Genomic DNA, 27985 nt, shown 5'->3' with positions numbered 1-27985 from the left:
CTTTACACTGTTAAATTGTTACTTAAGTGTTAGAATTTTACTGCTATAATGCATATTTTGATATATTTTAGGTTGTTTAAATGCTTGCTTGCTCATAAAAACAAAAACTGATGCTGCTTGAGTGAAACTGTCATAAATTTGCTCACTTTCTTAATTTCCAAAATAAAAACATCATCAAGAAGCAGCTTGGATGCAGAAACACATTTAAATTATTGATTTTTAAAAGTTAAATGTACTTAAAATGTGCACTGTGGAAGCATTTTTTTAAAAGATTCGAGAAAAAAGACATAATATTATTGAACAGCAATCCTTTCTGCTTATATAACCAACACAGTTAATTGATGTGTAAGTTTGCAGTTAATTAATTTCCTGTCCGACTAATCACTGAATTGGCCAAAGTTTGAGCTCTAAAAATGAACCACACATTAAATATTTATCAAACCCACTCAGAGCCGATTAGAGCGGCTCTCGTCGTGTTGAATTGGATAAACGTAAAGGATATAAGCTGTGCTCGATCTTCCCGACGCTCTTGATGACCTTGTTGAGTCGATTCTGCAGGTCCAGCAGGAGACTGTACCAGCCCTCGGACAGCGACGTCACCAGACCTGCAGACGAAAAACTGATTTATAGCAACGAAACTCACAAAAAAACTGATTTATAGCAACGAAACTCACAAAAAAACTGATTTATAGCAACGAAACTCACAAAAAAACTGATTTATAGCAACGAAACTCACAAAATAACTGATTTATCGCAACGAAACTCACAAAAAAACTGATTTATAGCAACGAAACTCACAAAAAAACAGATTTATAGCAACAAAACTCAAAAAAAATGATTTATAGCAACAAAACACAAAAAAAAGATTTATAGCAACAAAACTCACAAAAAACAGATTTATAGCAACAAAACTCAAAAAAAATGATTTATAGCAACAAAACTCACAAAAAAAAAAGATTTATAGCAACAAAACTCACAAAAAGACACATTTAGAACAACAGAAGTCACACAAAAACAGCATTAAAGTCATTCCAGCCTCCATTTCTACACCTCAATAATTCAATATGTTGTTTTTTTCTCTAATTCTGAGGCGATTCGTGCCGTAAACCTTAAAGAAAGGAGCTCTGGGGAAGTTAAATCTGCTAAATCTGCTCTCAAACTGACAGAAACTTAAAACAACACAGACATCGTGAACAAAGCTGCTCTGATTTACGATGCAGAACTCGTTTCTCTGAAGTCCTCAAAGTGTTTCGGGATCCGTCTGGAGGACAACAGGGCTGCAGATAATAATTATCATCGTTAATTAAACTTCTGCCGAGTTTTTAATTCAGGCGTTTAACTGTTGTGCCTCAGAAATGTCAGAAAATAGTAAAAAAACACCTTTTATACATGAAGACTGAAACGTTTTACTGCTATAAGGCATTTTTGATTGTATTAGTCATTTTGATTGTTCTAGTTTTAATTTAAATGTATTTTTTGACATAAATGATTGTCTTTACTTGCAAAAATAAACAAAAAATGACGCTGCACTAAGTGAAACTGGTATTTAAGTGTCGTAATTTTGCTGCTAAAATGCATTTTTGACATAGTTTAGTTTGTTTTCTTGCTTATTTTGCTAATAAAAACCAAAAAGCGACGCTGTACTGTGTGAAGTTATTTATATTAATTATTGTCATTAGTTTTTAATTCATGAATTTAATTGGTGTGTCTCAGAAGATTTTATCCTTTTGTTGTTAGCTTATTCTACCTGTATTTTTCTTTATTTCTTTCAGTAATTTGCTTTTGTATTATTTATTTTTTGTTCCTTTCATTATCATATTTTGCTGCAACAATCCAGGAAAACTATTTGTGTATTTATTTATTACAATAAATCTGTGTATTTACTGTTTATTTTATGTCACTTTTGCGGATGTTTTCTATATTTTTACTGTATTTTTCTGCTGCAACGCTGCAAATTTCTGATCTGTCCTAAAAATCAACAACAAAAAAACTGTCAAAATTTTTGTTTAAAAAAAAAAAAAAAAAAAAAACTGTATAGTTTTTAAAAATTGTGTTTTTTGTGATATATAAACTGCTCCATTAATATAAATAATCGACCAAATTACAAAAGCTGAGTGTTTTTCTCAAGAAAATGTAAATTTCCAATTTTAAATGAAGTCTCTTCAAGTCTTATTTATGCAGTGAATAAACAAAACTGGAAGTTCTTCTCCTCAGTATTTAAATCTGTTGGCTGCAGTCTTATTTTTCTGCTTTTAAATAACACTAACTCTCCTAAATCTCTGAGTTTGGATGAAATAATCTGCGTTTCCATCGTCACCTCTGATATAAATCATCATCTGGGTTGAAGAAAACACGTTTATTAGAGGTTCATCCTCTTTTTTTGTCAGAATAATCTCCATGAAAACATCTAATTCTTCTCCTCATCTCTGGTATTTATCTTCATTTTGGTTTACGAGCTGCTGTGGATGAAAGTTTTTACTGGAAATCTGCGTCTCGGTTCCTGTCGAAGTTTCCTGGGAGACTTTTAAAGAACCTCAGAGGTGAAATAAAGTGCTGCTGCTGAATTACTGCCAAATGATATTCCCTCCCAGAGTTTCATCTCTGCCGTCATTACTGCCAGTCGGAGATTTACCGGCTTGAATCCGAGTAATGAGCTGGAAAACGGTGATCTCTTCCCCCTTTCTCGTCCCTCAATCGGAGACGTTGGCTTGGAGGAAATGACTCGGATGGACGCTTGTGTTTCATCTAATTGGACGGAGGTCTAACAGCACACCAATGATGATATACGGGAACTTTAGCCGTCATTTACGCAACTTTTTGTGACACTTTTGTGTCAAATTTCAACATTTTTTGAGTTATTCACAGCAGGTTTTTTTGTTTTCACTATTTTCTAGCAGAATAGAGTTTTTCCTCTCAACAACAGGGACAGAGGCTGTAAAGACACATTTTTATTTTATTTTTCAGCGTACTTGGGCTCCACAATCTCAGTGATAAAATAAAACAATAAAAAAGCACAATAGTTGAGTGGAAAATTAGGCCATTTTGGAAGAAATTCAACCGTAAAAATCAAGCGTTTATAAAGTTTTGGCGCTTTAATGCTGAGAGTTAGACGAGGAACTGCTCTGAGTTAGCGTAGCTTAGCATAAAGACTAGAAACAAGCCTCTTGGATGAGAGGTGAAACGTCTTCAAGGAACTTTCTTAAAGTCCAGTTGGACTGATTTAAACAACTTTGGATAACCATGACCTGGATGAATGAGAAACTACACAGACACCTAGAAACAAAGAGAAACAGCTAGCATTGCTTGAACACAATATCTCTTAGTTAGCTTAGCTTACCATAAAGACTGGAAATAATGGGAAATAGCTAGCATTGCTTGAGCAAAATATCTCTTAGTTAGCTTAGCTTAGCATAAAGACTGGAAATAATGGGAAACAGCTAGCATTGCTTGAACAAAATCCGGACACATTTATCTTCAAATCTCACTAATTAACATCTTACATGTCATTTGTATGAAACAATACAAAATAAAAAAATGAAATTTGAAATGACTGTATAACAGTCCAGCATCCTGGTAAGACTTAGAAATAGGGCTGGGTGATAAATCGATTTTATCGATTAATTTGACTTTGTACTTAATGTCGATTTGTTTTAATGAAAATCGATTTTCTCATCAACATCCGCCACCAACACCTTCCCGCTGGGCTCCCGTAGTTCAGAGTGCTCCCCCCTCCCCCCCACACTTGATACACAAACAACATGGCGGCTAGCGGTGCAGATCTAAAGGTGTGTGTCCACTAGATGCTATTTTCCCACACAGCAACGCACCGCATCTGAAAATCACACGGACGGCGGTCACTAGCGGACCACAACATGGTCACATGACAGCGCTGAGCAACAGCAGGCCGCTACGTGGTCACATGACCGAGCTTTCAGCTGGACAGTCCTGCAGATGTGTAGGATAAACACAGCGGCTCGGCTGCAAACTTTCCCTTTTATTTCAAAAACACGTCAGCAAAAAGTATTTCTGAAAGCATTTGAGGCAGAAATAATCTGCAGCAGCTGAATCTGTCCTTGTTTTAGGTCACCGACGCCTAGTTTAGAAGTTTGAGGACAGTTTCACAATGCATGGAATCTCCGCACGCCGCATCCAATTTGCATAAAGTAGAAGTCCAGTCTACTTTATGCAAATGAGCTGCAGCCCTCTCCAGGTAAACACACCAGATCGCAGCTGGAAATGCGCTACATGTGGCATGCAGGTCTGGTTGTGGTGCGTTTCCCGCTGTGATCTGGTGTGTTTACCTGGAGAGGCCTGCAGCTCATTTGCATAAAGTAGACTGGACTTCAGCGTGCAGAGATTAGGTAGGGGGTTAAAAAAATCGGATAAATCGTGAATTGGGATTTTTTGTGAAAAAAATCGAAGATTTTTTTTTGAGGCCATATCGCCCAGACCTACTTAGAATTATTGGATTTTTTTTCCAGAGACAATATTAACGGTCAATCGAGGTTTCCGATAACTGATATTTGGAAATGATATGTTGGAATTAAAATCTTAGTGTCAAAATTTTGAAAAACTGGTTGTTGCTGGTATGGATTGTGTTAGCTTTTGATGGAATCAGGGTAGTGCTATGCTAAGCTAAACTAAGCAGATGCTAACTACAGCCTAAGTGTTGAAACAAACAAAGTATATCCACAGTTTATCCAAATATCAGTGAAGTCACTTTTAAAGACCGAGGCTGCCTCTGTCAACTCAGGCCTGTTTTCTACACAAAAATACGGTCTAGAAGTCATTAACCGCTACAGAAGTCTCTGTCATGGTGCCCGCTGCTAGCTAAAGTCCAACAATGCTCTCATGTTTCCTACAGAACCTGGTTTATTTTTTGAAACTTATACGAAACAGACACAGAAATGGATGATTTTGATGAAATATCTCAATTTTAAAGCTTAAATTTGGCATTTTTTTCTAATTTGAGCAGACTGTCACACACGATTTATTCAAGAAATGTAAAGACAGTTAAAACTGCTGCGATTTCTGACAGTTATTCATTTGCAAAAACACACAATAAACACAGTGAAGTTTGTTATAATATCTCAACAAACACAGCAAACAATAAACATTATGATCATTAATTATTCTGGCTGATAATCATGTAGTGAAAACCTGTAGCTTGTCAATCTGAGTGAAAACCTGCATTTTACAGTTTATATTTGCACACAATCCGAACCTACCGATCATGCCGTTGACGGTGCCGAACAGAACCGAGCCCTGGGTGGGCGTCGAGCTCTCGCCCAGGTTCTGCAGCACCAGAGATCCGTGACAGAAGACGTTGACGAACTCCCCAAGGTGGAAAACTCCGACTTCCTGAAGGTGCTGCCGCTCCTCGTCGGTGGTGGCGGCGCTGGAGGAAAACAAAAACACCGACGGGTGAGAGGAAACAGCCGGCAGGTGGAAACACAGAGGACAAGACGTGAGAGACAAAATTAATAATTGTAGGAGGCAACTTTTGATGGATTAGAGGCATCAGCGGTGGCGTGGGAAAGGCCAGAGGATGATGGGAGGTAATGAATAAAGGAGCACAAAGAGATGTGATACCAAAATAAAGGTCAGGAGCAGCTGATGAATGAGGAGGATAACAGGTGGAGGCACTTCTTCCTGCTTCTAAAGCAAACATCTGTCTAACAGTGGATTATAGAACGATAACTGCATTTTAATACATGTTGGAAAGAATGACGTGCATTTAAAGTGCTGTAAAAATAAAGTTTATTTAATTTAGTTTGACACAGAAAAAGTGAAAAACCTTAGATTTACTCAAAGACTCTTTCATGTCAAAGTGAGAACAGATTTCTACAAAATAATGTCAAGTAATTAAAAAAAATAATGTTAAATAAGTGACTTTAATAAATCCTGTATTTGTCTGTACTTTTACTAAAAGTTGTTCATGATTATTTATTGCTTTATATTTTAAATTATATATTTGACATTGTCTTTTATGCTTTAACAGTTTTTCTGCAAATCTGCAGATTTACAAAAAAGACCCTTTCATGTCAAAGGGAGAACAGATTTCTACAAAGTAATGTCAATTCATTAAAAACATTAAATAACTGACTTCAATAACTTCCCAATTGTTACTATAAGCAGTTTGTTCTTTTAATTATTTCAAATTTTAAATCTTTAATTGAGCTTTTCCTTTATGTTTTAACAGTTTTTCTTTGTTTGTTTTTTTTTTAAACATTTTAATGTACGTTGTGAAGAACTTTGTGAATGAAATGGGCTGTAAAAATAAAATTACACAAAGAAACAAGATTAAAAATGTTAATTAATAAGCTTTAAACCTACTGTTACTTTTTAAACTAAAATTTAATTAAACATATATAAATCTTTTATTTAATCTATTGTTTTATGTTTATATAGTTTTTCTTTCTTTTTTTAACATTTTAATTCACGTAGTAAAGCACTAAATGTCGTATTTGATCCTTTCTTTGATGTTTTATCACATTTTTCAAAAGGTTTTATCCCAGTTTTGCATGAAATGTGCTATACAAATAAATTTACATAAAGAAATACAATTAAATGTGGTAATTATTGAGATTTAAAGATGCTGGGAGATGTTTTTCATACTTTAAATCTTTTATTTAATCTATTGTTTTACGTTTGTATGTAATTTTCTTGCTTTTTTAACATTTTAATGCATGTAGTGAAGCACTAGCACACACATTTGTTTATTTTTTTGAAGTTTTATCAGTTATTTTTTTTTGTTTTGTCCAAGTTTTGTATGAAATGTGTTATACAAATAAACTTATCTAAAGAAATAAGATTAAACGTGATAATTACTGAGGTTTAAAGGTGCTGGCACACATTTTTTAAACATTAAATATTTTATTTAATCTACTGTTTTGTTTTTATATAGTTTTTTCTTTCTTATTTAACATTTTAATGCACATAATAAAGCCCTAAATCTTGCATTTGTTCTTTTCTTTTATGTTTTACCTCATTTTTTTTAGTGTTTTTCTATCTTTTTTTAACATCTTAATGCATGTCGTAAAGCCCTAAATCTTGTATGTGTTGTTTGTTTAACAGTTTGTTATGTAAATAGTGAATCCACCGAGGAAAGAACTGCAGCAGAGCGGCTGATAGCATCGTTGTTTCCCAAACAGATGTGAGAACGATGCAGCTGCAGCTCATTTATATCAGTGTAGAAAGAGCTAAAAGGTGGGAAATGAATTCGCGGTGGGGTTTTGCGTTTCCTCACCTGTCTTTCTGGCAGACGAACAGGTTGAAGGCGTTCTCGGCTCCCAGGAAGTTGTCGTCGTCCAGGATTTCCACGGCACTCATCCAGTTGGGATTGAAATCTCGAGCAATCTGACCAAAACAAAATGAAAAAGCGGTGAACAACGGAGAGACGGAGGCCAAAAGGAGCCGGTCTCAGAGTAAATGCTGCATTATCTATGAGGGAAGAAGTGCTGACTGCAAACTAACTGAGGCAGCATCTTTTTAAAACTCCCCTCAAGACAAACGCACAGAAAAACACCTTAAAATCTCTCAGTGTGGTGTGAGCACGGAGAAGAGGTTCTGCATGGTTAAAATATCTGAATAAAAAACAGCACTGATTGACATTTGAGCTCATGAACCCTCCAAACCCAGAAAACTGCCGGTACGTTTGGAAAGCATGGTATTTTTTGGGAGAAATCATGAAAATGCAGCAATAATCAGAAGCAAAAACTGGAAAAACTTAAAAAAATCATCAGATTTTCTGCTTTCCGACGGTCCCTGAACTATTCCTTTGTGATGCACCATTCAGTTGGGAAAATTAAACCAAATCGAAGCTTAAAATCTGGATATTTCATTAACAAATTGCATTATTCATATAAAAATTGTCCAAAAACTAACTAAATTTTGTAAAAATCCATAATATTTTGTCATTCTTGCTGAATTTGTGAAGTAAACAACAGTCATATGTCAAGTGTTTTTTCCAGTTTAGTTGAGAAAATTAACCAAATCTAAGCTTAAAATCAATATATTTAATCAAAATTGCATTATTTAACGTGTCTCACTTTAAAAATTCACTCAAAACTAATCAGATTATGTGTTTTTTGTCATTTTAGAGCTCAATAACCCTCAAAACCTCAAACCCTGCTGGTGGGTTTGAAAGGCACGTTATACTTCTTTTAAAATTACCAAAAATTCAAGCATTTATCAAAAGCAGACACTGTAAAAATGGAAAATAATCATCAGATTTTCTTCTTTCTGACGGTCCTCAAACTACTCATTTGTGATGCACCATTCAGTTGGGAAAATTAAACAAATCTAAGCTTAAAATCAATATATTTAATCAAAATTACATTATTTATCACGTTTCTCTTTAAAAATCTGCCCCAAACTTATCAGATCATGAAAAATAAAACTGAAATTTTTGTGCTCCGTGAAGCATTTGTGAAGTAAACATCAGTTTAGGTGAGAAAATTAACCAAATCAAAGCTTAAAATCATTATATTTAATAAAAATTACATCACAACACATCCCATTTTAAAAATTCACCAAAAACTAACCAGTATTTTGCTTAAACTTGCCTTAAATTTATCTAAAATAGCATAAAATAGTCCACAAGGACAATGACTCGGAATGTGTCAAAAAATGATCATTAAAGTAAAACCAAAGTGACTGGATGAATCAATAAATGCAGCATGAGAGGAACAAGTTGTTAAAGATGCAGTCAGCATGGTGAAACATCTTTCTATGGAGGACATTTGTAGACGCTATAAAAATGAAAAGTCATGCTCAAAATTACACAAAATGTGTCCAAAATTATTGAAAAAAAAAATTCAAAATCACACAGTTTGACTAAAAATATTAGAAAGATGGTCTAAACTGAAAAAAATGCATCCACTTTATTGTAAAAATTGCCCAAAACGACAAAAAAATAGCTTAAAATTAATCCAAAAAGACTTAAAACTTTGGATCATGAGAGAAAATGAAACCTCCTGGATGAATAAATAAATGCAGCTGGGCTCAGAAACAGTGAACAGAGGATGGAGTTGTTGGAGATCCATTCCAGTTGTTCCCAGCTCACCTCTTCAAAGTTTCCCTCCATGGGCTTGTAGGCCAGCAGCAGGACGGACCTCATCAGGTCTCCTACCAGGATGAAGTCTCCTTTGGTCTTCAGGTAGAGCGCCATGATGTTGTTGTAGTGATTACACTCCGTCCTCAGCTCCTTCTCAGCCGTCCACTCGTACAGACGCACCTGAAGCACAACAGGGAAAATACTCAACAAATGATGGAATAATCTGGATTTTTAGGACAAAAAATTACCAAAAAAAGACTCTTTAATGTCAAAGTGTAGCAGATTTCTACAAAATAATGTCACTTAATTAAAATATATAGAGTGTTAAATAAATCATGTGCTTTTAATAATACATATTATTTATAGATGCCTTTCGAAACACCCCAAGACATCGTACAAAGTAAGCAAAGTTTTGCTAAAAGCTGTCTGTATCTATTTATTTCATACTTAAATTATATATTTGATCTTGTCTTTTAAGCATGAAAACTGAAAAAAAATTTCTACAAAATAATGTCAATTAATTAAAAATAATAAATAAATGACTTCAATAAATTATTTTTACTAAAAGCAGTTTGTTCTTTTAATTATTCTATATTTTAAAACTTTATTGATCTTTTCTTTTATATCTTAGCACAGTTTTTTAAAAATATTTTAATAGACGTAAAGAACTTTGTGCAAGAAATGTGTTAAAATAAAGAGTTAAAATAAACTCACTGAAAGAAATAAGATTAAATGTATTAATTAATGAGTTTTAAAGGTGCTGGTAGATGTTTTTTATTTAGTTAATTTTGATTAATTTTAAGCTTATTTAAGCTAATTAGCTGCAAGTAAAAACAGTGACTTAAGCCCTAAATCTTGTATTTGACCTTTTCTTTCATATTTTATTCCGGTTCTTGATGTTTTAACACAAAATTTTTACATTTTTTTTTTTAGTTTCTGAAGTTTCAACAGTTTTTTAAAAAGTTTTATTCCAGTTTTTGATGTATAAACACAGTTTTTTTTAAACTTTTAACGCAGTTTTTGATGTTTTAACATTTGTTTTTTAAACTTTTATCCCAGTTTTGCATGAAACGTGCTGCACAAATAAACTTCCCTAAAAAAATAAGCGTACACGTGGTAATGAATGAGCTTTAGAGGTGCTAGGAGACGTTTTCCATATTTTAAATGTTGTGTTTTATACAGTTTGTCTATATTTAATATCTTAATGCACGCCGTAAAGCACTGTACAAATAAACTCACTAAAAAAGAAAAACAGTAAAAGCTCGTTTATCGTTGCTCCGGCTGCTCACAGGATTAGCATTTAGGATTTAGCCGCGGAGGCGTCTGAGGACCTGAGCGACACTTTAGTGTCTCGCCGTCGTCGCCTCGGATCTGAAGGACCTCAGGAGGTTCAGGTGCTGATTAGCGGTTTGAGTTATCGACTGCCACGTTAACGAGCAGTTAACGGATAATTACACCTTCACGCCGTCTGCAACAGCTAAATGTTAAAAATTGAGTTTCTGTGGCCCGACTGATGGTTTTTAAATAATGTAGCTCCTTCATTGTTTGTTTTTTTTTACCGTTTTAGCCTCGACTGCATCTCAGTCAGTCCCTTGTTTACCTGGTTTCAGTCGTTTCTTTGTTCTAATATTCAGTTTAATTTTCATTTTATGTGAAGCACTAGGGGCAGAATCTCAGTTTTTTATCCACGAAAGGAAGAATTATTGTAAATTCCCTGAATGAGAACGAGACCTGCATCTTATTTACCTCTAAACCAGGGGTGTCCAACATGTGGACCGTGGACCAAAAGTGGTCCTCCAGAGGGTCCAATCCGGCCCTCAAACAGTAAAAATTCCAGAGAAGACATTAACTGCAGATTGTAAATTACTAAAACTATAAATTTAAAATCATTTCTAGACCATGAAAAGTTGTTTGGATCAGAAAGTAAACTAGATATATACTAGATTGTTCATTGTTCTTTTTCTCTCATTTTTGGAGTATTTTGTCTTCTTTTTGCCATTTTTTTCTATTTTTTGTCTGACTTTGGTTGTTTTGTGTTTACTTTGTGTCTCGCTTGGGTTTTTTGTCTTATTTTTGTCATTTTGTGTTTTGCTTTATTCATTGTTTTGTATATCGTTTGTGTCGTTTTGTGCTTTTTTTTGTCTTGCTTGTCCATTTTGTTGTCATTTTGTAATTTTTTTGTCTAATTTTTGTCTTAAGTGTCATTTGTCTCATTTTTTGTCATTTTTATCTCATTTCTGTAGTATTTGTCTTGTTTTTTGTCATTTTTTGGTCTGACTTGTCATTTTGTGTTTTGTTTCATTCGTTGTTTTGTGTATCGTTTTTGTCGTTTGTCCATTTTGTTGTTGTTTTCTAACTTCTTTGTCTAATTTTTTGGTTTTGTTTCATGTCGTTTGTCTCATTTTGCATCTCATTTTTGTAACCTTTTGTGTTGTTTTTGTCGCTTTTTGTCTGACTTTTGTTTGTCTCATGTTTTTGTCATTTTGTATGTTTTTTGTATAATTTTTTCTCTTTTTTGATTTGTTTCATGTGGTCTCAGTTTTTGTCATTTTGTGTCTCGATTTTGTAATTTTTTGTCTTGTTTTTGTTGTTTTTTGTCTTTTTTTTGTTTGACTTTTGTTGTTCTGATCATAAAGTAAAATCCTACATCATTCAGTTCCAGATAACTGTGGTTTGTTCCTTTTACAGTCTTATTTACACCCAAAATTGGAGATAAATGTGGAAAAATGCAGCCACCTGCTGACGTCTGAGGAGTCTAGACGACTATAAATAGAAACTACATCCTTTAGTACATCTGATTTGTCTGTTTCTACTTCCATACATGTGTACCCAAGTATTCCAGTGATGAAATTAATTAAATCCACTCATCTGAGAAGAAGTTTTACAAGCGAGTGACATCAAATTATGTCCCTGTGTCGTATCATGTTCCGCTGAAGCTGCTGTCAAAGTGGAAAATTAATATCAGCCCCGATAACTGCTTAAAGACGGTTTAACTTAGCAGAAAAAAAAATGGTTGGAGCTGAATAAATGTTTGAAATATTTCCTGGGATCAAACCTCTGCTCGGTCGCTAACAGCGGTTTGAAATATTAATTTAGACAGAAATCTTTAACGAACGAAGAAGGTAAAGAAGCGATGTGTTGCAGGAATCAGAAGCCCTGGAGGACTGTTTGACTCTCGATACGTGGAGATAAAGAGGCTTTTAATCCCTTTAATCCATGAGTGGATGAGGGAGGAATTACAGGACGCTGCTTCCTTCACACTGGATGTCAAATGGTTCCACGTTTATCCGTCTGTTTGGAAATTAAAACCACTGAGGAGGCACTTTACTCCCACAAAGCCTCTTAAATAATAAAAGAACTCAAAGACAAAAAGTTCACTTACTGCAGAGAAATCAGAAATAGATTCTTAATTCTGAGCTTTGATTTATTCTTACGTTAGTGTTCATCCTCTGAATACTGAACAACGATGGTAGGTTTGACAGTTAAGTTATATTAATAATATTCATCTATAAAATCGCCAAAATTCCACTATTTCACAAAGGAAAACACTGTAAAAGCAGAAAAAAATGTCAGATTTGCAGGTTGTTCACAGTCTTTGAACAAATTGTGATGAATTTAGCTTCAATGCAGACAAAAAACCCCCAAAACAAACAAAAATAACCCCTTTTATCAAAATAAATTAGACATTCTGCAGCTACAAGAGATTAAAATCTGTGCTTTTGTTTTGCTCAATATGCAGAATTATGACCTTCTGCAGTGAAAAATGAGCCACAGTGAGGAAAAACATGGACATATTTTTAACATTTTAATCATTTTGGACACATTTTGAGTTATTTTAGGTCAATTTGGAGTCATTTTGGACAATTTTAATATAATTTGGGATAAATCAAATCAGTCTGGAAAAACTTTGACCAGCTATGAATCATTTTGGATTAATTTTGTAAAATAAAAATCAAAGAAATGTTGAATTCTCTCTTCTCTTTCTTCATGGTTGTCCTGTTTTCACAGAGCTGCAGGACTTCAGATCATAAAATGAAGACTAATAAAAGTGTTTTATTTGTGAGGAAACTGGACTCACTGTGCTGTTGATGCTGGCCAGCAGTTTACCGTTGAACTCCACCATGGAGTAGACGGCTCCCTTCACCTCCTTCTCTGCCACCGTTTGCAGCTTTCCTGCATGAAAACAGCACAGAGTCTGTCAGGGAGAGAAGCTAGGCTAGGCTAGGCTAGGCTAGGCTAGGCTAGGCTAGCAGCACGGAGATCCAAAAAAGTGGGAAAGATGAAAATGAAGAGCGGAGAGGATAAATGAAAGGAAATCAATGCACCTGGAGAAGGAACGGCTGATAAGAGAACAATCTGTAAAATAACAGCACATTTTTAAAGAAAAAACACTTTTAATAATTAATACATAATTATAATAAAATAACAACATTTTTGCTGACTAAATACAGTAAAACTAGCAGTATTTTATGGACAACGTTTGATCTGGGTTTTAAACTAGTTCTTTTTCTGTGATATTATCAGATATTATCTGTAATTTAACTAATAAAATATTGAAAAATAACAGCAAATATTAAAAAAAAAAAAAATATTACTTATTAAAATACTGTAAGAAAAGTGTAATTTTACAGTCAAACACTGTAAAAACTGTTAAAAATACCTGGAAATAATAATATTTTTGTTGATTTAATTCCAGTCTTTTTTTTAAAGGTAAACAAATAAATCTGTAAAATAACACACTAAAAAAACTTTAAATCCTCCACACAGATAATATTTTGGTCAAATAAAAGCAAATATTTGCAAAATTTAAATATTTTCTCTGTTAAATACAGTAAAACAGTGAAGATTTACAGTCACATTACGGCACAGTAAATTTAAAAAAAAAAAAAACAGCTAAAAACTGCTTAAAATACCTGGAAATAATTATATTTTTGCTGATCTGAATCCAGTTTGGCCTGTTTTTAAAGGTAAACATGTAAAATAATCCTTTTTTTCTGTGATATTATCTGTAATTTAACAAACAAACCTGTAAAATAATGGTTCTAAAATGATTTATTGTATGTCAATCCTTAATCTACGTAATATTTTGGTCAAAAAACAGCAAATATCTGTAAAATAAAAGTGTTTTTGAAAGGCGATGATGCACCTTTAGGAGGGACGGAGTCTGAAAGGAAATGAGGAGGAAGAAGGTCTGATGAGAGGCGGTAAGAAAATGATAAAGTGAGGATGGAACTGGAGGGCAAAGCGTCCCTGAATAAAATACATCCCAGAGATGGAATAAAATAATGAGAGATGATCCAGGTGAGCAGACAAACAGGATCCGGCTAAAGAACCTGGACAGGAAGAGAAGCCGTTCTAAACTGACCGTCGGTGTAGTGGAAGACGATGATCCGGCCCTGCTTGGGTTCGGCCTCCTCGGGGTAAACCATGGCGGTGCCCACGATGAAATACACCGACGGGTCTTTACCCAGGCGACAGGACACCATGCTGAGGGCGTATTCACTGGGCAGGAACTGGTGGGCGTGGAGCACTGGAGGAGACACAGAAAACATAAGAAAAACAGCAGGGACATGACACAGATTCACTTTTAGAGTCAACAACCACTAAATTACAGCGTTAATCAGAGCAGAAACGCAGAAAAATATCTACTGTTTTTACACAAAATGCTCTTTTTATAATGTTATTTTTATAATTGCCATTTGAGGAATCAAAATGTAACCGAATCCAAGTTATAAATCCAGGTATTTCAGAAAACAATGGCTAAGGATAGCCATCTGAACTAAAAAATAGATATACAAATAAATAAATTAAATTGCATTAAATCTGCAGAACCCTCAGAACTCCAAAAAAATACAATGAAGAATTTTTTTAAATCCAGTTATTTCACAAAACAAGGGCTAAGGATAACTCTGTGAATTAAAAAACAGATATATAAATAAACAAATTAAATTAAATCAAATTAAATTTGCGGAACCCTCTGAACTCCAAAAAAATAATAGAAAACATAAAAAAAATCTTAAAAATCCAGATATTTCACAAAACAGGGGCTAAGGATAACCATCCGAACAAAAAAAACCCACAACTAAATATACATAATCAAATCAAATCTGCGGAACCCTATGAACTCCAAAAAATATATAAAATAAAATAAAGAATTTGTAAAAATTCAGATATTTCACAAAACAAGGACTAAGGATAACCCTTTAAACTATATGTGTATGTATGTATATATATATATATATATATATATATATATATATATATATATATATATATATATATATATATATATAAATAAATTAAATCAAATCTGTGGAAACCTCTAAACTCCAAAGAAATTAAATAAAGAATTTGTTAAAAATCCGCAGAATGTGAACTTTATGAAGATCTTTGATGGATTTATCTATTTAAATAATTACAGCTAAAAACCGTCTAAAATATCTGGAAATAAGATTTTTCCTGACTTAAATCCAGTAAAAATAGCAGAATTTTAAGGAAATTTGACCTGTTTTTAAAGGTGAACATGTAAAACAATACTTTATTTCTGTGATATTACCTGATATTATCTCACCTATAAAACCTATAAAATACTGACTCAGCTGCAGCCAACAGTTAAGAGACAAAAACTGTGAGAATCCTCGGCTGAACTGCAGGCAGTGTTTACTCAGCAGATAGAGGACAGAAACTTATTAAAATGTAAGGAGTAAAACATCTAAACTCCATGAAATCACCATAAAACCTGACGTTTAGGAAAGAGGCGCAAATGCTGATGAAGGTTTGATTTCATTTTTGTAAAAATAAATTAAAAAGGGAAAGAAAAACGTGCAGGAGGAGCTAAAACCGTCCAGAATGTGGCTGGAGTTGAACCGTGAAGCTTGACAGGCTGGAGCGACGCCGAGGAGCTGCTCTGGTTTGATGAAACACTTCAGTGAACAGCAGGACTTCCACACCGACCTGTCAGGAATCTTAACGTTTGTTTGTGGCTCTGATCTGCTCTGTTAGCTTCAGCTTCTCACACCGTCGCTTTCTAAGCTGCACCTCTGAAACACCTGTCCTCTGTTTGGCTTCTTCTCCCACAGAAATATCATCAAATGCAACAAAAGGAGTTCAGACTGCAGCCTGGATTAGAAATAATTCACACAAGTTCACTTCATTCTGCACCGAAGGACTGAAATGTTCTTCTTTTAACAGCAACAACTAGACGTATTTAAAATCAAAGTAAGGTCACCCATTTTCCAAAAAAGACATTTATGACGTGGACATTATTTACAGTTTTGGCCCGTTTATTGTTTTTTTTTTTTTTTTTTTAAATAGTTAACATGTAAATTAACATTTTTTAAATGAGAATTTACTAGATAGTATCTTTAATTTAACATTTAAAATTTGTAAAAATAAAAACATATGTACATATTTTAAAGTACAATCTTTATATTCATATTTTGTCTTTTACACATTTTGAAAAATGTGAATTTAAGGTGAAACACTGTCAAAGAGCAATTTACCATTTGAACTGAAAAACATTTACAGTTTTAGTTGTTTTTTGTTATTATAATTATCTAGTAAATTAATATTTTTAAAAATGAATTTATTAAACATTAAGAATTTGACAAAGCATTGAAAATCTGTAAAAATAAAATAAAAAAAATTTATCATTTTCCAATTCTGAATAAACACATAAAAAAATAAGAGCAAATATTTTAAAAATAACATTTATTACATATTTAAATACAGTAAAATAAAAAAGAAAGTGTAATTTTACAGTCAAGTACTGTAAAAACTGTCAAGAATATCTGGAAATAATAATATTTTCGCTGATTTAAACCCAGTTTGGCCTGTTCTTTAGGGCAAACACGTAAAATTCTATATTTTTTCTGTGATATTACAAGATATTATCTGTAATTTAACATTTAAAGTCTGTAAAAATAACAATATACATATAAAAAATAATAAATTTACAATCTTTATTATACATATTTTTGTCTTTTATTCTTGCTGATTTAAATAAATTTAAAAAACTAATTTATACTCAAACACTTTAAAAGTAATTTATAATACAAAATATTTTCAGCAAATATTTTAAAAATAATATTTATTACTTATTTAAATATAGTAAAAAAGTAATTTTTCAGTCAAACACTGTAAAGCGAGAATTATAATTTATTTTAAAAAACTGATTTTTGATGAGAACCATTTTCCCAGTTTTAATCTCTTTTCTTTTTACAATTAACAAGAAATAAATAATTTTTCTATGAACGCAGTACATATTATGTAGAATTTGACTAAAAGTGGAAAATCTGTAAAAAGAAAACAAGTTTAAATAAAAATACAACTCTATTTACCATTTTTCAATGCTTAATGTACATAATTCTTTCAAATAACAAATCTGGAATACAACTAAATAATTGTTTTAAAAAATACACATAAAATGGTTTACAATACCTGGAAATAATAATATTTTTGAATATTTTTAAATTCAGAATTTTACAGGCAACATTTGGCCTGTTTTTAAAGGTAAACATGTAAAATAATACTTTTTTTTCTATGATATTACTAGATATTATCTGTAATTTAACAAATAAATCATAAATTGTCATAAATTTCAAATTTTAAATCCTTAATATACATAATATCTGGTCAAATAAAGGAAATATCTACAAATTAAAAATATTTTCGCTGTTTGAATCAAGTAAAAGAGTGAAGTTTTCCAGCCACATGTTGTAAGAGAACTACCTGTAAAATAACAGTAAATTATGGAAATAATTACAGTTAAAAACATTAATATTACATAAAGCTGTCCAGGATTATTAGGACCATAAAGCAAGCTGGAATAATTACGAACGACCGGCCTCATTACTTATTCATCTCTGTCTCTGCTGTTGGTTTTATTGCACCTGTCCTGCAGGACATTCGTCACTTTTACGGCCGGTTTTGCTCGTTAACCTGAACGAGGACGTAAACGATAAATTAAAGCTTCACACAGATGAGGAGCTGCAGACGATTCATCGGAACGTTTTCACATCTGATGAGGAAAATCTCACCTCATCGAAATGAGCCAATTAATAAAACGGAGTCACTGACCGGGACCTTATTTACATCTGATTAAAATAATTCAAATAGAACGCCTGGACGTTTGACAGGAACACGGTTTATCAAGCAAACATCCAAATATTACACAAGATTAAATTGATCATGATTCTGAAAATTCTACAAATAATAAAAGAAGCAAATTTAAAGTCTTTCTGTTATTAACTGTAACGTTTTCTCGCTTTATCTGCAGTTGGTCTTGATGTTAAGGTGCCAAAATTAAACCATTTATCAGTGAAAGAAGCCGTAAAAGCTGAAAAATTCGCTGGATGTTCACCTTTCCGACAGTCCTTCAACTAATCGTGTGATTTTCGGTTTCATTTGGGAAAAACTACCAAATATGAGCTAAAAATTTAGATGTTGTATTAAAATCATTTAATTTTTAGGGCTTCATTTTAAATTCTGCCAAAAAATATTCAAATGAGGTCCAACGAACACAATAAAAATGTGTCTGAAGGATTATAGAAATAGAAAAATGTGAAGAAATAAAGTTTGACATGTTTTCAGATTATTTCCAGGTTTTCTTGATGTTACGGCACCAAAATTACACCAGAATGAAAAACCATTAAAACAGAGAAAAAATGACCAAATCTGAGCTACAATTCCAAATGTTTCACTTAATATAATTGAATTCTACATGCCTCAATTAAAACAAATGACAAAAAAAAGAGTTTCCAAAAAATAACTCTGTAAAAAAAAAAAAAAAATTCTGAGATCAGTCACAAAACAAAAAATCAGTTGGAAGATACGATAGTAAGGCAGGTTATTTAAAAAAAAACGCCAAATTCACACATTTTATTAGAGGCAGAAGCTGTAAAAACTGAAAAATTCCCTGAATATTCACCTTTCCGACAGTCCTTGAACTAATCGTGCAACTTTTGGTCTCATCAGGAAAATCAATCAAATCAAGACTTTAAATTTTGTTGAAGAAATCCAGATGTTTCATTAAAGTCTCTTTATTCTAAACGTCTCAATTTAAAAATTCACCAAAAATTAACTAAACTAAAAATCCTGAATGTCTCAGTGCAACTGTGAAGCCATGATTGACTCAGCTGTGACCAACATTCACACGACAAAAATTCAGGAACTGTTCAGCTGAACTGGAGGCTGAAACCGAAAGAAAATTACTCATCTGTTAAATCTGAACTTAAAATCATGATATTTCATCTAAATCTCTTCATTCTACACATCTCATTTTTAAAAAATCACCAAAAATTAACTGTCTGCACCAAATATATTCCGTAAAAAACTAAAATTCTGAGGATCTCGGTGCAACCGTGAAGCCATGAGTGACTCAGCTGTGACCAATATTCACAGGACAAAAAATCTGGAAGTTTTTGGCTGAAATTGAGAAAAAAAAGTCAGTAAAATTTCTGAACTACTCATCTGTGAAATAATATTTCATCAAAAATCTCTTCATTCTACACGTTTTATTTAAAAACAAACTATTTGCTTGAAACAAGTTCTTGAAAAAATCAAAAATTCTGCACTAACTGGCGCAAATGTGAAGCCATGAATGATACAACTGTTAACAACCGTCAGGCAACAAAAATTACAAAAATTATGGCACTTTTCAGCTGATCTGGAGCCTGAAACTGACAGAAAACTACTCATCTGTTAAATCTGAATTTAAAATCAAGTTCAAAATGACAAAAACCTCTTGAAAATCCTTTGACTTCTGATTCAAAACTTGTCTGAAAATGATTCAAAGCCTGTCTCAAATGTCTTCAAATTTGTCCAAAACAACAAACACGTCTTCAAACTGACCCAAAACGTCCCAAATGACAAAAACCTCCGAAAATGCTTCAACATCTGCTCAAAATTTCTCAAAACTTCTCCTAAACATTTTAAAATGTGACCAAAATGTCTTGAAACTCGTACAAAATGACACAAAAAATATCCAAACTGTCTTGTAACGTGTCCCAAATGAGAAAAATGTTTTCAAAATGACTCAAACCTTGTCCTAAACAATTCAAAACATGTCCAAAATAACAAAAACCTCCCAAAATGCTTCAATATCTGTTCAAAAGAATTCCAAACTGGTCCTAAATTATTTCAAATGTGACCAAAATGTCTTGAAGCTTGAATAAAAAATGTCTAAAACGACTCGTCAGCAATTGTGTCCAGAAGACGAGGCTCTGACCAAACTGGAGGAAAAATGAGACTTTTTATCTGCAGTAACTTGTTATGATCTGGTGTCAGTTTTTACCAGAACTCAGATGTTTTTCCTCCTAAATGTCGTGTCTTTCTGCTGGACTGATGAAGTTCTGAGGCTCAGAAAGGATGGAAAATACCTCAAATATTGTCCAAAATGAAAAATAAAACTATCAAAATTGCTTAAAATTTGTCCAGATTTATGAAAAAACTTCCAAAATGTCACGAATCTTGTCTGGAAAGATTCAATCATGATATTTCATCAAATGATCTTCATTCTACACGTCTCATTTAAAACAAACTGTTAGTTTTAAAAAAGTTCTTTAAAAAACAAAAAAAATTGGTGCAACTGTGAAGCCACAAAAATTACAAAAATTCTGTCATTTTTCAGCTGAACTGGAGCCTGAAAGCGACAGAAAACTACTCATCTGTTAAATCTGACCTTAAAATCCTGATGTTTCCTCTAAATCTCTTCATTCTAGACGTCTTATTTAATAAAAACATGTTCGAACATCCCAGTAAGAGCTTCAAACGCTGAGAAACATGAACGTCACACCAACGACGTGTTAAACTCCTCCACGTTCTTCCCACTTCAGCTGAAGCTCTGAGTTCAAACGTACGGCCGGTCGCCTCACCTTCAAAGGTGTGCTGATCCACCACCAGCAGGCTGTGGACCTCCACCTCCTCGCCGAACGAGGTCTCGTGGGGAGACGTGCTGCTGGGGAAGAGCTTGCTGGAGCTCACGCTGGTGCTGAGGGCCTGAAAAAATACAATAAAAACACCGATCAATGGGAGAAAACCTGGAGAAGCCAGTCCAACGAGCAGCAGCAGGAGCTTTAAATAAAAAGAAAACCATCCACCGTCCCTCTGGAGAAGCTTCAGAGATCATCTAGTCAGGTTTTAACTAGCTAATGGAGCCAGAACCTCTCCAGTTTGATTCTTTACTGGCAGCTGAAAACATGATTCATGCAGGTTGGATCCGATCTGAACTCCAGCAGCAGATAAATTTAGTTCCAGGCTGCTGCAAAAAAGAGAAAAGAAAATACCCTGAGGTGGAGCTGACAGAAGGAAAAAATGGAAATATGTTGACGATTTTTGGTAGAAACCAATAAGAGCCTCCCTGGTTCTTTGTCTACAGGAACTTTAGTCATGATTCACATTCAGACTGTGAATATTTTTACAGTTCCAGGTCCAGATTTATCACTTTTTAATGGACTTTTTCCATCATTTCTGAGCCTCAGAACTTCATCAGTAAAGCAGATAGAACCATGACATTTAGGAGGTTCTGTTAAAAACTGACACCAGATCAGTTGAAATTCATCCAGGTGTCACAGTTTAAATAGGAAATCTGTTTTTTGTTGCAAAATGAGACAAAACGACATAAACAAAATTCACAACACTTTCCAAAAGAGACGTGAAACATCGTGAAGGAGACACAAAAAGAAAAGACAACCCAAAACAACAAAAACAAAACAAGTGAGACAAAGAAAGAGACACAAATGTGACAAAAAATTACAAAAATTAGACACAAATGAGACACAAAATAACAAAAAAAATGGCAAAACAAGACATGAAACAACAAAAGAAAATGAGATAGACACAAACAAGGCAAAAATGGTCCAAAATGTCTTCTAATGTGTCCCAAATGACAAAAATCTCTTCAAAATGACTCAAACTTTGTCCTAAACAATTCAAAACATGTCAAAAATGTCTTGAACTTTCTCCAGAATCAACCAAAATGATTAAAAACATGTCCAAAATGATATAGATAACGTTATTTTTTTTACACCGACAAATCAAAGAAAAGATGGTTTTATGGATTTCTTTGATTTGTCAGTATGAAAAAAAAGAGAATACAATATAGTTAAATATACAAAAAAAAAAAACCCACAAAAACGTTATCCTATGATAGTTAACGACAAAATGAACATTATCCAAATATGTGTCCAAAATGACGTTTTGTGGTGATTTTGCATGCTTTTGTTGGCATATTTGAACTCTCAGGAGAGTTTTGGCTCTTTTAGGAGCAATTTTGTGGCTTTTAGTGGTAGTTCTAGCTGTTTTTGTGGTGATGCTGCATGCTTTTGTGGTAATTTTGAACCTTTCAGACTGGTTTTGGTTCTTTTAGGAGTGAATCTGTGTCTTTTAGTGGGAATTTCAGCTGTTTTTGTGGGCAGTTTGTGAGTTTTTTGTGCTGAATTTGAATCTTTGGGTGTAGTTTTGCCATCTTTTCCCAGGATTCTAACTCTTGGCAGTCAGATTAAACTCCTGCTTTACGCTGCAGCTCCAGAGAAGCTGCCAGGTGACTAACAGGACGAGACGTTTGTTGTCCCAACAAGCTGCTGGTCTCATCTTATAAATAATGCTCTTAGTCAGCTTGGATAGGGGCAGAAAACAAACACGCTGCTGGGTTTGTTTGTTTGTTTGTTTCATGTACCTGTGTGCTGGCGCTGGGTCGCACCACCGACGTGGTTCCGCTCACGTCCTGGATCTCCACCCGGCTGGACAGAACCCCGAAGCACTGGGAGACCTCCTGGTAGCAGATCCTCCTGGTGGTTGGGACAGAAACAGAGAAACCAGCGGTAAAGGGACGCCTCGGGGGGTCGGCTTTCTGTTTTCTCAACCTTTTAATAACTTGTTTAGCAACGCAGAGCCGCTGAAAACATCCACAACCAGAATTATTCAGCAGAGGAGCTGAAAAAACAGGCAGAACACGCAGCGTATTTGTTCAGATGATGGATGTGCAAGCGATCGGAGGCCGACCTGGGCGACTCGTAGAGCGGGACGGTCCGAATGTGGAGCTTCTGGATCTCGTCGATGGTGCCGATGGTCAGGGTGCTGTTGTTGGCCAGAGCCAGACTGCAGGAGAGAAGAAGCAGCGATCAATTAGAGACAGACAAACAGCAGAAGAAGAACAAATACACCCACGCTGAGCAAACAAACAGGAGGATTCTGTGCATTTTCTGTAACTGAGAATAAATCTGAGCCAACTGCGTCAGCTCAAGGATTTAAATAAAAGTAAACGCCTCACGGGTATGAATCTGTTAGAGCTGGGTGGAATGATTTGGGGGAAATCGTCAGAGAAATTGCAACTGCAGATTGAAAATTGCAGTTTTCAACCCTCTGAACCCTAAAAAGCATTTTATAATAAAAAAAATAATCACAAGAACTGCAGCTTTTATCAGCAAGAAAATGGAAAATGTCAACTTTCTGACAGAAAACGCAACAAAATCTAAGTCTTAAATCACTTTTATGTCTTATTAAAAAATTCACAAAAAATAAACCATTTCCTCTTGTCAGATTCTGTAAAAAAACTAAAAATTTTGCATTCCTTGTGAAGCTATTAGTGATTCAGCTGTGATCAACAGCCACAGGACAAAAATTCACAGACTTCTCCTGATTTATGTGTCTTTTTGTGGAATTTTTGTTTTATTTTAGCATCATTTTTACCTTTTTGTCATATTTGTTTCTTTTTAGGTTGTTTTTGCACCCTACTGTGTCATTTTTCTGTTATTTTAGCATCGCTTTATGACATATTTGTTTTATTTAAGCATCGTTTTGTGTCATTTTTATCTTTTTGTCATTTTCGTTTCTTTTAAGGTTATGTTAGCATCCTTTTGCGTCATTTTTGTGTTAGTTTTGCATCCTTTTGTGTCTTTTTGTCTTATTTTTGATTCCTTTTCTGTCATTTTTCTGTTATTTAAGCATCCCTTTGTGTCCTTTTTGTGCTATTTCTGTTACTTTAGCATCGTTCTGTCATTTTTGTGCTATTTAAGCATCATTTTGTCATTTTTGTTATTTGTAGCATTGCTCTGTGACTGTTGTGTCTTTCTGTGTCATTTTAGCATCATATGTGATCATCATATGTGATTTTTGTGTCATTTTTGTGTTATCTAAGCATCTTATTTTAGCATGATTTTGTGTCATTTTTGTGTCTTTTTAGCATCGTTTTGTATCAGTTGTGTGCTTTTGTTGTATCAGCATTGTCTGGTGTTATTTTTGTGCTGTTTCAGCATTGTTTTATGTCATTTTTGTGTGTTGTGTTATTTTAGCATCCTTTAGTGTCACTTTGTGTATTTTGATTTATGATAATGTCAGTTGGTCTGATGATTTTAATAAGGTGGAGGGTAGTCTAGTATTTTTTGTGGATGACATTCAGTTGTGTAGCTGTATGTGAGGTGTTATAAATCCTCTAAATGCAGTGTTTTCTGTTCTTATGTGCGTTGTGTTGTTTTCTAAGTTTTCTCTGATGCCTCGGGCTCATGAAGCAGCAGAAGTTTTCCTCTGACCTGTCTGGGTAGCCCTCGGAGTTGAGCGGACACATGTAGTTGACCTCCTTCAGGTTGACGTTGGAGAAGACCAGCTTGTGGTTGGAGGAGTAGATGACGGTGGGCCGGTCGGAGCAGGCGAACACGTTGGAGGTGGACAGCGACCTGAAGGTCCTCAGGACGGTGGGCTGAGTTCCCAGAGTCACCTTCTTACGCTCGCTGAGGGAACCTGAGGAAAAGCAAACGGATCGAAGCACAACTTAAACTCTGGATGCAGCGATCGTTGTCCGGGTTAAAAGAGCCGTTTGCAGCCGATAAGGTGAAGAAGATCCATCTCTACTCGGTGCTCAGCCGACCATCCACACCTCCAGATACCAGCTTCATTCTGCTGCTGCTGCATTCAGCTGGTTTCTGTCAGGTTTCAACAGCAGCAAGTAGGAGTCCGGGACAAGAATCACATAAAAATATGTTAAAGTAATACAAAAATGACACAAAACGAGGCTTAAATAACACAAAAATGATGCAAAACGAAGCTAAAATACCACAAAAATGACACAAAACTAATTTAAAGTAACAAAAATGACATAAAACTATGCAAAAATACCTAAAATAACACAAATGATGCTAAATTAACACAAAAAGACAACAGTGGCACAAAAGCATGCCAAAATAACACAATAAGGACACAATGATGCTTAAATAACACAAAAATGACGCAAAAGGATGCTAAAATAACAAAATACAAAGCTAAAATTACACAAAAATGACACGAAAGGATGCTAAAATAACATAGGAACACACAAAAATGACAAAACAGATTTTAAAAAATTAAAAAATAACACAAAAAGAAAAAAATAACAAAAAAGGATGCTGAAACAACACAAAAATTACACAAAGCAATGTTTAAAAAACAGAAAAAATACAAAACGATGCTAAAATAACAAAGACACCAAATGACACAAAAGGATTCTAAAAGAACACAAAAATGACCGGAAAAGACACAAAAATCACATTAAATGATGATAAAATAACAAAAAATGACAAAAACATGACACAAAAGGACGCTAAAAACCAAAAATGACACGGAAGGATGCTAAAAAGCAAAAATGACACAAAAGGATGGTAAAAAGCAAAAATGACACAAAAAGACAAAAATGACACAAGTCTTTAGAGTCTTATCTCCACTCCACTACTTTGACGTCGTCGTATTTCTCCCCTCTGACCTCCACTAACTCCATCTGCTGCTACAATCTGAGCTAAATTAATGAGGACGTTAATATTTACAATAACACAGCGGCTGAGTTTTACCTTGTGTTTTTATTTTCAGCTCAAACAGTTTGATTAAAACACATCCTGGTCTACAGGACTCTCACATTAACCCACTTCCTGTTGGCAGACAGGTTTCTATAACTACCTGAACATTACTGACACAGTTAGTCTGCTCTCACTGGACTGAACAGAAAACCCATTAGCAGTTATTCTTCCTTTGTATATTAATTACATTTTTCTGTACGGTGCATTTGGACAGTCGTCAGCTCGGGGCCTGGAGGGAACCGTGATGGTCGTTAGTCAGTAACGACGACAACCGAAGACGTTCTAATTAAATTATTCTGCTCATATTCAGTCATCATTTTCTAGGATAGAACACACTTCAAGTACGTTAAAGTTGTGGAAATCAGAATAATGTTTGTCTGTTAAAAACAATGAAATTGTCTGATAACTAAAAAACTGCATTTCTGTCTCCAGCCTGTTTCTGAACGTTCTGTAGGTAGAACCTGGTAGTCAAGATCCAGTAGAACTCCGTCTAAATGTAGCATTAGAGTAACACGTTTTATGAGATTTTTGTGTCATTTTGTGCCATTTCTGTGTTGTTTAAGCCTAATTTTCCTATTATTTTAGCATTCTTGTGTCATTTTTTTTGTCAGTTTTATGTCATATTTATGTTGCTTTTGTTATTTTAGCATCATTTTGTGTCATTTTTGTGTCATTTTAGCATGCTTTTGTGTCATTTTTGTGTTATTTTGGCATCCTTTTGTGTCATTTTTGTGTTCTAGCATTCTTTTGTGTCATTTTTGTGTTTTCTGTTATTTTTGCATTCTTTTGTGTCATTTCTGTGTTATTTAAGCATCATTTTGTGTCATTTCCCCTCTAGTCATTAGGTGTCACAGAAGTCTTTGTCATGGTGCCCCATTGCTAGCTAAACCCCCATAATGCTCTCTGCTTTCCTCTCTATATTGTTTAATAGTGAGAGCATATTATCTCAGGTAATAGCATCAGATTGGGGCTTGGAATCAGCAGATAAGAACATTAATGACTCAGGTTGGATCAGAGAAATGAAAACTTAATCAGGACATCTCTACAGCTGATTATTGATTTAGAAAACACTTTCCAGCTGCCTGACACTGTGCAGGAATCAGCTGTAATACACTGAATGTTCTGACATCGTTCTATCTGAGCCTTCATTAGTTTTCACCAGTTTTGTCCTACAGTAGCTCTTCTGAGAGATCAAACCACACAGGTCAGGATTCGCTCATTCATCAGCCTTCGGCGTCCGTGACACCGTCACCGTTACTCTGCTTGTCCTTCCTTGGACTACTTCTGGTAACTACAGAACATCAGGAACATCCCATAAAACCTGCTGTTCTACAGAAGCTGTCGCAGTTTTTCAAAGTCACTTAGTTTTCCTGAGTGTTCGGCTGCTGCCTAATGTCTCCACTGACAGGTGAGATTAGAACGAGGAAATCAGCGTTATTCATTCCAATAAGGACACGCTGAATATGTCTGACAACACGTCCCATATATTCTACAACAACTACTAGTTCTACTAATACAAATACGAATTCATTAACAGAGACTATCGGAATATAACATGAAAAACTCAAAAAGAAATGAATGCTAAAATGACACAAAAATGACACAAAAGGATGCTTAAATGACACAAAAATGACAAAATAACACTTAAATACCACAAAAATGATAAAAAAGGATGCTTAAATAACACAAAAATGACTCAAAAGGATGTTTAAATAACACAAAAATGACACAAAAGGATGCTTAAATAACACAAAAATGACACAAAAGGATGCTTAAATAACACAAAAATGACACAAAAGGATGTTTAAATAACACAAAAATGACACAAAAGGATGCTTAAATAACACAAAAATGACACAAAGGAATGCTTAAATAACACAATAATGAGACAAAACGATGTTTGAATAACACAAAAAGACACAACAAAGGCACAAGTCTTAAGAGTTACATCTACTGCTATGATCTGAGCCAAATTGATGTATTTAATTAGAATTTAATTTATTCATTATTCATTTAATTAGAATTCACAGTAACATAGCAGCTGGGCATTTCATATTCTACAACAACTGCTAATTCTATTAATAGAACTAACAGAGACTATTGGAAC

General features: G+C 34.2%; 1 protein-coding gene across 1 annotated transcript in view; it reads right to left on the bottom strand.

Annotated features, from left to right (window-relative positions):
• Nucleotides 1–27985, bottom strand: part of ddb1 (damage-specific DNA binding protein 1) — an 89195-nt gene that overhangs the window by 9848 nt on the left and 51362 nt on the right. Inside the window, exons 16-25 of the mRNA XM_023289613.3 lie at nt 24586–24793; nt 23060–23155; nt 22734–22845; nt 20932–21055; nt 14424–14588; nt 13137–13231; nt 9068–9238; nt 7250–7359; nt 5229–5398; nt 503–605 (exon numbers count right to left, since the gene is read on the bottom strand). Of these exons, the coding sequence (XP_023145381.1) occupies nt 503–605; nt 5229–5398; nt 7250–7359; nt 9068–9238; nt 13137–13231; nt 14424–14588; nt 20932–21055; nt 22734–22845; nt 23060–23155; nt 24586–24793 (1354 nt within the window). The remainder of the gene's footprint in view (nt 1–502; nt 606–5228; nt 5399–7249; nt 7360–9067; nt 9239–13136; nt 13232–14423; nt 14589–20931; nt 21056–22733; nt 22846–23059; nt 23156–24585; nt 24794–27985) is intronic.

This window comes from Amphiprion ocellaris, chromosome 1 (assembly GCF_022539595.1).
Source record: "Amphiprion ocellaris isolate individual 3 ecotype Okinawa chromosome 1, ASM2253959v1, whole genome shotgun sequence".
NCBI lineage: Eukaryota > Metazoa > Chordata > Actinopteri > Pomacentridae > Amphiprion > Amphiprion ocellaris.
The sequence above is the reverse complement of the archived record's forward strand: the minus strand, read 5'-3'. Positions and strand labels throughout refer to the sequence as shown.